The sequence below is a fragment of the Hippocampus bargibanti genome, linkage group LG14, assembly GCF_051943395.1.
Source record: "Hippocampus bargibanti isolate YZ-2025 linkage group LG14, ASM5194339v1, whole genome shotgun sequence".
Lineage (NCBI taxonomy): Eukaryota > Metazoa > Chordata > Actinopteri > Syngnathiformes > Syngnathidae > Hippocampus > Hippocampus bargibanti.
This window is the reverse complement of record NC_142747.1, coordinates 16,863,022-16,875,867: the sequence shown is the minus strand read 5'-3', so window position 1 is coordinate 16,875,867 and position 12,846 is coordinate 16,863,022. Positions and strand designations below refer to the sequence as shown.

General features: G+C 39.2%; 1 protein-coding gene across 3 annotated transcripts in view; it reads left to right on the top strand.

Annotated features, from left to right (window-relative positions):
• schip1 (schwannomin interacting protein 1) overlaps positions 1 to 12,846 on the top strand; it is a 214,881-nt gene that overhangs the window by 185,089 nt on the left and 16,946 nt on the right. Inside the window, exon 1 of one of the 3 annotated variants that reach the window (XM_089014459.1) lies at positions 5,202 to 5,497. The exons of the other annotated variants lie outside the window; for them this stretch is intronic. Within the exon in view, the coding sequence (XP_088870585.1) occupies positions 5,468 to 5,497 (30 nt within the window). The 5' untranslated portion in view covers positions 5,202 to 5,467. Of the gene's footprint in view, positions 1 to 5,201; positions 5,498 to 12,846 lie in introns of those variants that run through there. 3 annotated transcript variants of the gene reach the window in all.

The window sequence follows — 12,846 nt, the reverse complement described above, 5'->3', positions numbered from 1 at the left end:
TAAGCAAACCCACTCCAACCAAATAAATACATAAAGAAATAAAAAAATATAAATATAAATATATGTAAAATAGGTAATTAAATAAATAAATAAATAAATAAATAAATAAATAAATAAAAAGAACAAGGCAAATCGGAAAAAAAAGTAACTGTCATAAAATATTCTCAAACTGTGATAAACCTGCCACATCACATTCACAATTCGCTCTATGCAATTTCACCAATTCACTTTTTTCTTTTTACTGCAACCTATCCTACTTGAATTTGGTGAAAAAACTCACCTAATCGCGACATGACAATGACACACAAAGCAGCTGTTTTGACTCGTAGCCCTTCTATCACAAAGAACGGTGTTGCCTGGCAAGTCATAAGTGTCGGCCTGTCTGTCCTTAACCCAGTTGGTCGTCACATAGTGGAACACATTTCAAAATGTGAAGCATTACTCCAGTCTGGTGGTCACAGCTGGCTCAGTATTTTCACAACCAACCACAGGCCTCATTAGAGCAACTCTGCTGAATGAACACACACACACACACACACACACAAATAGATGCTACTTCCTCTCCCTGTCAGGGCGAGCTCATTACTCCCGCCCTCACACTGAGCCAACCTGCTTTGCTATGCGGTGTTTTTGCACTGCCGCAAAATGTCAATGCGCTAAAAGCATCTGGGATGCCGTCTTCCCCATTGTGAGGGTTGGCGAGGCCTCGAGCTCGTAAGGGGGAGAAAGGATGAGAACGATGGAGAGGAGTAATGAAAAGGAAGCAAGTGTAGTTACAGGCGATTACTAGCCGCAGGAAGGAAGGGAATGATTGGACAAAGGAGGCAACAATGTTGTTTTCATAGACACGCCCATGATGTGTAAACATATTTTTAATTCATTCACTGCCATTCACTGCCCTTTATTCAAACCATCTGTTTAAAATTGCATTGTCTTTTATTATTTATCATTTCTTTTATGGTTTTATTGTACTGGTTTTTATTGTTATTTTAATTGTAAAGTGTCTTTGGGTGTTTTGAAAAGTGCTTGTAAATTTAATGTATTATTATTATTATTATTATTATTATTATTATTATTATTTTATTATTATTATTATTATTATTATTATTATTATTATTATTATTATTATTATTCGGGATTTTAAAATATTCCCGAATTCATACGAGTTTTGTTTTTTCATGCTTGGGTGCCGATAAAGCGCTGGCAATGTTTTGTCTTTTCCCTTTTTTACATGTTAGTGCTTTGTTCAAGCTGCAGCTGTTGTTAAAGCGCTATAGGAACAAAATGTAATAATAATAATAATAATAATAATAATAATAAATTACATTTTATTTCAAGTGCCTTTCAAAGCTCTCAAGGCCACTATACACTTAACAGACAAGCATAGATACAATAATAAATAAAATACAATTATAAATAGAATACAATAAATAAAATACAGTTTGGACAGCCGCCATCATTTCAAGCTCATATAACTCCAGACCCATATAATTTAGGATTTAACTCTTTTTTTCTGATACAAGAAAAGAGTCTAAGGTTTCTAAAACCTTGGCAATGGAGTGGACACATTTTTGCACATCATCTGGCAGCGAATGGTTAAAAAAAGGAGATTAAAAAAATAAATCAATCAATCCATTAGAAGCCGAGAACAATATTATACTCATTGCTATGTTTTTGGGTATTTTATTTTATTATTCAAATAAAAATAAATCCCATTCAAACCTTCATCAATCTTCATCAGGCTGCTTTGAAGATGGCTCGGCGATTACCGAAATGACATTGGCTCTGATTGCTACTATGCAGTCCTGCCATTACAGTAGCAGTCACGTTGCTGCTCATTCTGCAATCCGCTAGCACATTAATCGTCGCTCCAAGATCAATTGCCTCTTGATTAACTATTCATCACTTTTGTTTATATCTATAAATACGCCCACGCGGTTAGAGTTACCCTAAGTACACATTGTGAACGGCGTGTGTGTGTGATTGTGTGTGTTGGTGTGTGGGATGTGCAGAAGCGCTCGACGCTGCGACACTCCCTAGCAGCGAGTGCGAGGCACTTAAAAGTGAGAACCCGACTCCAAGCATGCATAATTCACATTCAACGTTTCAAGCGGCGTGAAGCTACATTCTCTCTCCTTCGCTCTCTACCTTCGCTTGACTGTCAGTTTCACCGTTTAACTCTGCCCACCCGTGATTTGTTCTGCGTGGGAGTTTGAATTGTGGTGTGAAAATTTTGCTTGACGCTCGGTGTCCACTGAGCGCGGGTTTCAGTGTGAATAATGAAATGTGTGTTGTATTTGTTTCTATTATTATAGCAGTCTATATCTATAATGGATCAGATTTGACCTTGAGTAATTTTGGATGAGATGTTGCCATGGTTGTGGGCGGGGTTTCTTTTACAAAAGCATAGATGAAATATGTTTCTGATTCAGATTCTGAATGTGTTTTTTGTGTGTGAATTTGTATTGCGTGGACTGTCAAGCTATCAACGACCATCACATCATAACATAGCACATTTATTATACATAAAATAAGGTATGTTTTGTGTAGTTTGAAGGCTTAGAAAATTATAAAGTAGAAAATGATGTTTTATGGTTAGCTGGGAACGGATTATTCTCATTTTAATGGGTTCCTATGGGAAATTAATTTTTGGGATACACACTTTTCGCCTTACACACTCTGTCTGGGAACCAATTAAATTCGTAAGCCGAGGTATCACTGTAGTAGTCAGAAAAAGAATGCAATAGCAAGTTAAAGTCATGCACAATAATTGAATTCAGCCGGTGCGCGGCGTCACCCACCAGACATCAATATCGCGATGGAGAGATCTCTCCTGTGTGTGCAAAAGAGATAAAGAGGCCATGGATCTTACTTTTGAGCCGAAATACAGAAAATGACAAGTGAATTGATGGATTAGTTAATTTCATTTACAACATGATTTCTATTTGATTCCATGTTTGTAGCAAAGCAGAGAAGTCTCAATTAAAAGTCTTCTCCATAATCGTTTTTGACATAATTTTCTTGTGCTGTGTTAATTAAATAAAAATGGACTGATTTTAGGACGGTTTTTATCCCCCCTTTTTTTTTAATCAGACAAAATCACCCGGGCAATATACATGCGAAATAGAGTTAACAGTCATGTGTGGATGTCATGGACATGGAAAGAGGATTATGTGAGTTGCTTGGCCTGCGTGTGGATTAGGGGAAGGCCATCTGCCACTAGTGAGATTATAATTCAACAGAAGAGACAAAATGAACAGAGACTGTCGTATTTGTTTGTCCAACCATGGCGGGGTAAGCATCACTTTCTGCTATCGCAAGCTTGCCCGCTGTCAAGAACCAATTGGGCTTTATTGTGAAGGCTCAAGCAAGTCGTCGTTTTTACACCAATCATGTCATTCAAAACCGACTATACAGAATAGATGGAAGATAAATCTCAACAAGAATTATCGGACAGAACTGATTTTATTCTGGTGAGTAGGTTTGACTACCAAACATGAATATATAAAAGCAGAATATACAAAACCCCGCCCAACAACAACAACAAAATAATGCTATTATATTTATTTTATTTTTTCTACTTTTGACAATATTCTATTGCTTACAAATTCCTATATGTTTAAACTGAAAAAAAATATATCCACATCAAGCCTCCAGAGGCTGGAATATCTACCAACAGGTCATCGCGTGTGTGGCTAGCCACTAGCTTGCTCACACGCTAACATGCGTCCGTTACTTCCTTGGCTAATAATAATAATAATAATAATAATAATAATAACGGTCTTGTCTTTGTCAAATACTCCCTTTAAAACTTTGAACAGAACCCCAAGCTGTTCTGGAGATTCCTGGAAGAGACATTTCAACATTCCATAACTAGCTAGCTAACCGCGCACTATAATTGTAGTACAGGGCCGAGTAATATTGCACTTGATATCCACTGTCATGAATAAAGGTGCTCAAATTTTATATACGGAAGGAAATAAAGTTGAAATTGATCTTGTAAGGTATATTTATCTTTTCCTTTCTCTGTCGATATATTAGCAGTGCACTTTATATTTCATGGAGAATGATGTTTAAAGTCATAGGATGCATGGGCAGTCTGAAGTCGATCATTTGGATTATGAATCAGGGAAACGGTTCGTTTTAACAAAGGGAAGTCATTGTAGAATAACAAAATGATACTGATTTATATATTTGGGCCATAGTGGATAGCTTAATTCCATATGAAAAATGTATTATGGATTTTGGGGGTAAAATTACTTCAGTGGCTCAAATTGTGGGTGCCGATAAAGCGCTGGCCATTGATTCCAGCAATGTTGTTTTTCTTTTCCAGGGGCAGCATTTTACTTTTTATAATAATAATAATAATAATAATAATAATAATACATTTGATTTATAAGCGCCTTTCAAAACTCTCAAGGTCACTTTACAGTCACAGGATAAGTTTTTTCTTGCGGCAGCCACACGCGGCAGCATTCACTCAACCCGGAAGTAACTCAAATAGATAGAAAGCTAGCTAATAGATAGCTAATAGCCAGATAGCTAGCAAGAGAGCTAATATATAGCCAACTAGATATCCAGCTAGCCATCCAGATAGCTAATAGATAGCAAATAGCTAGCTATCTAGCTAGATAGATAAAAAGAAGTTAAGAGAGGAACAAAGATGTTAGCGCTTTGTTCCAGCTTCAGCTATTGTCAAAGTGCTATATAAAACAATGTGTATGTATTGCATTGTATTTTGGACAGCCGCCCTCATTTCAAGTTCATATAATTTAGGAATTAACTTTTTTTTTCTGATGAAAGAAGAGAGTCTAAGGTTTCTAATGCTGAATTTAATGTTTATTAAATCCTACAAGTCAATATTCTGTGGGTCCTAGAATTCAAGTGACAATGACAAAAACCCTGGAACTGGAGTGGACACATTTTTGCACATGTCTGGCAGTGAATGGGTTAAATAACTGTGAGGGTCACTTATTATCTTGCCTGGCATACCAAACAATGACACTCCAACCTTGACCTCACTGCCCCCTTCGCCCACGCCTTCTCTCTCCATTCAACCCTGTTCACATTGAGTCCATTGGCTCCTCCCCTTTCCAAACCAGCCACTGTGAGTATGCATTGCTTTTCATCGCTCCCCTCCTTCTTTTTTTTTTTCCTCTCATTCTCGTTCCCACACCCCTCCTCTTTGCCACTCGTTCCCCTCCTGCTTTTGCCTTTTTTTTTTTGGAGAGGGGGAAGCAGTCGGGAATTGCAGTCTTTTCCTCTCTCTTGATAAGCACAAGAAAAAATAGGCTGTAAGGCATTACTAACAAGGCATGGACATAGCACAAGGCTGCATTTAGCCTTATTTATTTAAGTTTGTTAGCGAGATCAAAAACTGGGGCGTGATTCCAGTTGGAATACCGGGAATCTCCTACCAGTCCTGATCTCCTAGCTCGGCCGGCGTGGTTCTAGGATGCAGTGAAGGATGGTCCACCAGGAAAACTGTTCTTACAAGGTAGTCCTGCTTAAGGATGTGTCACATTGTAATGGGAATTGTTGTTCCATTTGCTTGTTGACTTTTTCGGCAGATCATCAAAAACCTACAAATGTCACGCTATATAAATATGGAACTCTTGTGCGTCACTTATCGAGACTTGCGTGGGAGTGTTTTGTGATTGTTTTGCAAAAGTGATGGCTAGTTCGTTGCCTAGGAAGCACTTGACTGAATGGAATAATGTCCAACCTCCCATTAACCTCCTTCCCTCCTTTGCCTCTTCATTGTGCGAAGTTGGGGGTTTGCAATGACGGAAAACTGGAATTCTACGTACAAAGCATGTTAAATATGATGTACTTTCCAGACAAATGATGTCTACATGTTTGGTATTTACCACTCACGGCAGCAGAGTCTCCCATCTGGGAGCTGTGTCGTGACTTCAGCAAAAGCACTTGACAGCTGTACGTTGAGTTTGTAGCAACAAAAAAAAAATAGGGAAATGAGACGGCAATGCAGAGCAAATAGGTGAATGAAAGATAAGAAATAGGTTTGCAAAGCTGCAAATCAGAAGAATATTTGGGATCAGTCAAATTAGAAATGATCTAATAGATGCCTCAAAATGTAGATGTAAATAGATAATGATGCTCCCTTGATATTATTTCTGTCAGCCAAACATGGATTCATTTAGAAATATTATTAGGGCTTCCATACCCCAATTAGATATATGCGTACTTATTCAGTTATTTAAAGGACAACCGACGTCTCCGGACAAGTTGTGTCCATAATTTGTAAAATGTCTTCAAATGACTTTTACTGAGCGTATTTTACAAAGATTCACCCGCATATATCTATATTTTACGTTTTAGGACTCGCGCTGAATATTCCAGAAGTCTTGTTATTGAGTTTGTGACGAGTCCGTACGTTACGTCACTGAAGGAACGCCCCTGACCGAAAAAAGGACACATTGTAGCAGTCCTTCCATCACGTCACTGCATTTTGCTGTACTTTGGTCTGAAAACGTCATGTAGGACCACAAAGAGGCAGAAGAGGGCGACAAAGTTCCATATGAGGAATTAATCAGCCTGTGGAAACGGGCCAGGGTTTTTGTCATTGCCACTCGAATTCCAGGACCCACAGAATATTGAGTTTTAGGACTACATATAATAATAATAATAATAATAATAATAATAATAATAATGCATTTCATTTATAAGTGCCTTTCAAAACTCTCAAGGTCACTGTACAGTCACAGGATATTTATTTTGTGTTTGAGCAGCGGCAGCCATACGCGCCAGCGTTCACTCAACCTAGAATAATTGAAAACTGAAATAGATAGAAAGCTAACTAGCTAGCTAATAGATTTATAGACATTTATATTTATATTATTAATATTTAGATACATTTCTACAGTTATACATTTATATACATTTATATGTTTTTGATATGATGCAGACATAGCACTACTGAAGGCCTAGCAATGAAATATACATTCAGTGCCGCGTAAGAAACTTTAGACCCTCTTCTTTCATCAGATTAAAAATAAGAGTTAATTCCTAAATTAAATGGGTCTGGAGTTATATGAGCTTGAAATGAGGGCGGCTTTCCAAAATACAATGCAATACATACATAGTGGTTTCTATAGCGCATTAACAACAGCTGAAGCTGGAACAAAGCGCTAACATGGTAAAAAGAGTAATGCTGTCCCCTTGTGGAAAGAAAAAAACATTGCCAGAGGCCATGGCCAGCGCTTTATCGGCACCCAAACAAGAAAAAAACAAATTTGGGAATGGTGCTCTAGGTCATATTTTCAATTACCGAATAAATTCGGGAATGGCAGTGAATGAGTTAATTTGTATTGTTTGCCGTTGCTGCAGATATTTTCCAGAAACTTTTTGTTGCACTGTGATTGTTTTTCCATGTTAGAATAGTTACCTCCAACTTCAGTCCCACAGCTTCAAATATTTTCCTTTTGTGGTTCACATCAACCACACACCAAAATGATGTCATTTATGTATCTAAGTCTTAACATTTAAATCAGACATTCCCATTTTTGATGACTCACATTGTCCATTTGTGACCATTTTGCTCCAATGTTCTACATCCAGTATTTGTGTGTGCGTCACTCAAGAGGGGTGTGTGGATTTACGTCAGGGCAAGCTTGGGATGGCCGCTTGTGTAACCGGATAAGGATTTCCTGCCATGTTTGTTGCTCGATAATAAAAAAAAAGGGAGACAGAGCGACAGAAAGATAGCACGACAAGGCCAGTGATAAGCAGGCAGCGAAGGGATGCCGAGGGCCAAGTAGGGAAGTGTGCTGAAAGGCAGAGATTAAGCCGTAACGAGAAGTATCGACAGCGCTCGCTAAGACGGCATGTGGAGGAGGGGAGAAAATGACAGCAGAGTATTCATCTGAGATTGGAAATTTATGAAGATTCATCAAGACAGAAGTAGGAATGGGATGTGAGTTGCATATAAGGGGCGTGTGGATCATGGATGGAAAGAAAAAAAAATAAGAAAGGGAGAGGACGGCAAGCTGAACTGAGGATTCAGCTTCTGATAGCAGCGGCTCCCTGGAGGCCCCTCAATTAGAGCGGTAACCTGGCAACCAGCACAGGGCAGCACCCCTAACACACACGCACTCATACACACACAAAATAGAGGACATAAGACTTCTTGTGCCGGTCCCAAGCCCGGATAAATACAGAGGGTTGTGTCAGGAAGGGCATCCGACGTAAAAGCTTGGCCAATACAAACATGCGGATCAAACCTCTCAAGATGGAGGACACTGATTCGCTGTGGCGACCCCTTGAAGGGAGAAGCTGAAAGAAAAAGAAGATTTTGAAGCGCCTTCCAAAACTCTCAAGGTCACTTTACAGTTACAGACTATTTTTGTCTGTGGGTGAGCAGCGGCAGCCACACGCTCCAGCGTTCACTCAACCCGGAAGTAAGTCAAATAGAATAGTAAGACAAATAGATAGAAAGCTAGCTAGCAAGCCAATAGATCGCTATTAGCTAGGCTGCTAGATAGCTAGCCAGCTAGATAGCTATTACAGAAAAGACAAAGAGAATTGACTTTGCAGTAGAATCCACTACGTATGTATTGCATTGTATTTTCGACAGCCGCCCTCATTTCAAGCTCTTATAACTCCAGTCCCATATAATTTAGGAATTAACTCTATTTTTTAATCTGATGAAAGAAGAGGGTCTAAAGTTTCTTACGCTGCACTGAATATATATATTTCATTGCTAGGCCTTCAGTAGTGCTATGTCTGCATCATATCAATATATAATTCTGGAATTCGAGTGACAATTTCAAAAACCCTGGCACTGGAGTGGACACAATTTTGCACGGCTGGCAGTGAATGAGTTAATGGTTGACTGGGGGGGGGGGGGGGGGGGGGACAGATATGTATAAACCAACCGGGATCACAACCCTAATTAGCTCACCGCTACATTAAAATGCTAATATCTGCATCTTGGTTTCAGCTTATTAAGTCTGACGTGAAACCAAATGATCCATCAATTTTTAAGGGCAGAAAGATCAGCATCATCTTTGAAATGACTATTTAAAAAAAGTGATTTGTAAGCAATCAGAGCAAAGCCATTTTATTCTCACGTTTTTCTTGCAGTCTTTCATTTATTTAAGGGCTCAAATGAGTGAAAACACACGTTGTTTGTTTATGGCGAGATAGTGACGTGGCATTAAATCTCCTTTTTCTTTTTCTTTTTTTTTTGCGGCGGATTCCAATCATCATCTATAACTTTGATAGAGCTGTCTCTGCTGTCAGCACCAGCGGTATAATCAGACCAAGGCAAGATGAGGAGATTTATCAGGTTGCACGGGTCATGTCAGCATCTCAAGGACCTCGGGACCATCGTCAGGGCCTGGAAAGGGAATGTGAATGGATCAAATTAGTCCAATAAAAATGATCTAGGACATAAAGGGGAATATTTAGCAAGCTGAATTTGCTGGGTAGCCTTATTGTGCTCCCATTCGAAACAGAGGACTCCGGTTCTTTGCACTGATGGTTAATTCCTTAATGTGATTTCACACCACCGTAGAACTACAAACAAGTATACAAATATAGCTATTATTTACACATAAACATTTGGACTTTACATTAATGAAATTAAACGTATGCAATAAAATCGTACAAACCGCTTTCCGTCCAAAATGGAAGTTTTGATGTTCGTCCTTTTTATCTTTTCCTTGCTAAATAGTACAGGGATAAAGCATGTCCATTCTCGCTGTCTTCTCAGTGAAAATGAAACTTAAAGGACAACTGACGTCTCCGGACAAGTTGTGTCCATAATTTGTAAAATGGCTTCAAATGACTTTTACTGAGTGGATTTTAATAAGATTCCAGCGCATATAGCTATATTTTACGTTTTAAGACTCGCGCTGAATAGTCAGGAGTCTTGTTTTTGAGTTGGTGACGAGTCCTTACGTGACGGCACTAAAGGAACGCCCCTGACCGAAAAAAAGACGCATTGTAGCGGTCCTTCCATCACATCAATGTATTTTGCTGTACTTGTTTGGTCTGGGGACCTCGTGTTGCACCCAAAAGCCGCCAGAAGCGGGCGTCCAAGCTCCATATAAGGAATTTATCAGCCTGTGGGAACGGAGGTGGCCACAAGAGGTCGCCATTTTGTGCCTCTTTTTCGTTGAGACATCTCCCCTCAATGTTGCCTCATAATGGCACGGAATAAATCGATTGCAAACATGTATGCTTTCCTCTTCAGAACTATTTGAATCATATTCATAACTGGATGTGTAACAAGAAAGCATATTCTCCGAATCTGAAGCCATTGTTTTGATTCTGCAGCAATGCAAGACGTCTTGGCATGACGTCACGAACTGGGGGCGGGACTTTCTGAAAATGCCCAATTCGCAGCTCAATTTTTTTGCAGATTTTGGACACTTTTTATTGGTGTTTTGCATTTGAATAAAAATATCATACTGCGTGTTTTGGGTATTTTAGATGCTATCAAGCGTTTTTCTAATGTCAGTTAAAAAACACAAAAGTGACGTCGGTTGTCCTTTAAAGAAGTGCAGAAAGTAAAACCTGTACCGGAAGTGACAACAACCTAACGTAATGTCAAGAAAAATAATGCACAGCCATCTGCTGGTCAACTATTGGATAGCAGTTATAAACAAATGTAACAGCAGTATTTACACTTATTGTACATTTTTAGTCACCCCCACCAAAAAAAGGTTGAGGACCACCCGATGGGTTGTATTGCACTCCCCCTCGGGGCCCAATTTGTTTGTAACAAAGAGCTTCATCATGGGGATTTTGTCGCTATGTTGTTATGGCAGCGAGACTTGCTCCTGTTTCTGTTTTGTTGTTTTTGGCCCTCAACAAATGGATTTAAAAAAATGCTATTGTGTGAGTGTGGAGCTTTCAAATGTGGCACTAAATGTCACAGAATCATTTGCATACTTGCAAACAAGTCAGAGAATGGCACAGTTGCCTCAGTTACATTGAAACAGCGTGTCTGGCAAGAGACAGATTACTAGAAAAAAAAGCTACTTTACTTATTACTTGATTTTCAATGGAACCAAGTTAGCTTGCATGTTACTTTATCAGTTAAAAAAAGGCTCACAAACCAGGATTTGTGTTGTGTTGACACAAAGGTGGACACAATACAACCCTTACTTAACTCATTCACTGCAAGACGATGTGCAAAAAATGTGTCCACTCCATTGCCAGGGTTTTTGTCATTGTCACTCAAATTCCAGGACCCACAGAATATTGAGTTTTAGGACCACATAAAAATTCAATGCAGCATAAGAAACCCAAGACTCTCTTCTTTCATCAGAAAAAAAACTTAATTCCTAAATTATATGGGTCTGGAGTTATATGAGCTTGAAATGAGGGCAGCTGTCCAAAATACAATGCAATACAGACATATTGGTTTCTATAGCGCTTTAACAACAGCTGAAGCTGCAACAAAGCGCTAACATTGATAAAAGGCCAATTCTGCCCCCTTGTGGAAGGGAAAAAAATTGCCAGAGGCCATGGCCAGAACTTTGTCGGCACCCAAACAAGAAAAAAAAAAAACGGACACATTCGGAAATGGCTCTCTACGTCATATTTTCAATTCCTGAATGCATTTGTGAATGGCAGTGAATGAGTTTAAATAATTATAACTATTAAAATTATACACTGTGGCGACCCCTGAAGGGAAAAGCCGAAAGGAAAAGAAGAAGAAGAAAATTAGCCTTTTATTTGCAACCATTATTTTTGATCCTCAACGACTGCGCAACAAAAATCAACAGTTCATTCAAAATTGAACAGAAGCCATCAAAACAGTAAATGAACATAAATCAATTGGAGCACTCCGTATCCTTGCGTATAGCATAGCATGCTAAGCTAACGTAACAGGTAGGTATGACATAAATTCCCCTTTCTCACACACAAAGCAGCAGCCAAAATGTTTAATGGGCACATACTTACACAATGGGCACATACGTGTTAGCTTGTATTTCTGTTGTACATTTTATTATTATTTTCCCCCCTTTAACTCTGACTTTTGGGTATGTGATCTAAATACACCCTGGTCATTTGTACTCGTAAATGACTTGAGTGTGCCCTTTTTTTACTGACTTGTTCGTTCAAGCATGCCGCTTGAGCGACCTACCATCCCTCACGAGAATGCAGGATAAATAGCATTAAATGGCAACACATAATAATACTGTTTCTGAGACGTGGCCATGTTTGTGTAACACATGACTGCATACGGAATTAGAGGAAGAGGTGCATCAACATCAAGCATATGCGCTAACGCGCACACAGAGCGCAGTGGCAGCGCATGCCAGGCCCACAGGAGGTGCCAGGAACCCTCTCTCCCACAGTCACCCTCTGTTCACTTGGAACAAAACGCCTTTTTTTCTGTGTGTTTGTCTCTCTCACTCATTCTCCAAACTCCTCCACATGTCTCACCTGACAGTCACCCCATCCGTCCCTTCCCATATTTAACCATCTCCAAAGAACAAGAAGAACAAGCTCGAGAAGTACCCTCAAATTGGATCTGAGGCGGCGATCATGACCATGAGTGTTTTTAAAGGCACTTCCGTTCAACCCACTGAAAAAAAAGCCACACTGATAAAGCAGTGACTTCACCTTCACCGTGAAGTCAGCCTCACTAATGAAGTTGCCCCGCCCTGCACGGCTCCCCGAGCTCAAAGCTAAAAGCTCTTTTATTGGCTTGCGTGTGTGCACGTGTATGTGAACTCATGTCACCTTTAATATGTGGCCGATTGTCTTTGTCCACACTAGTACATATGTTTAAAATAGATCTGTTCACCCAGTATACTTTATAATAATAAAAATAATACATTTAATTTATAAGCACCTTTCAAAACT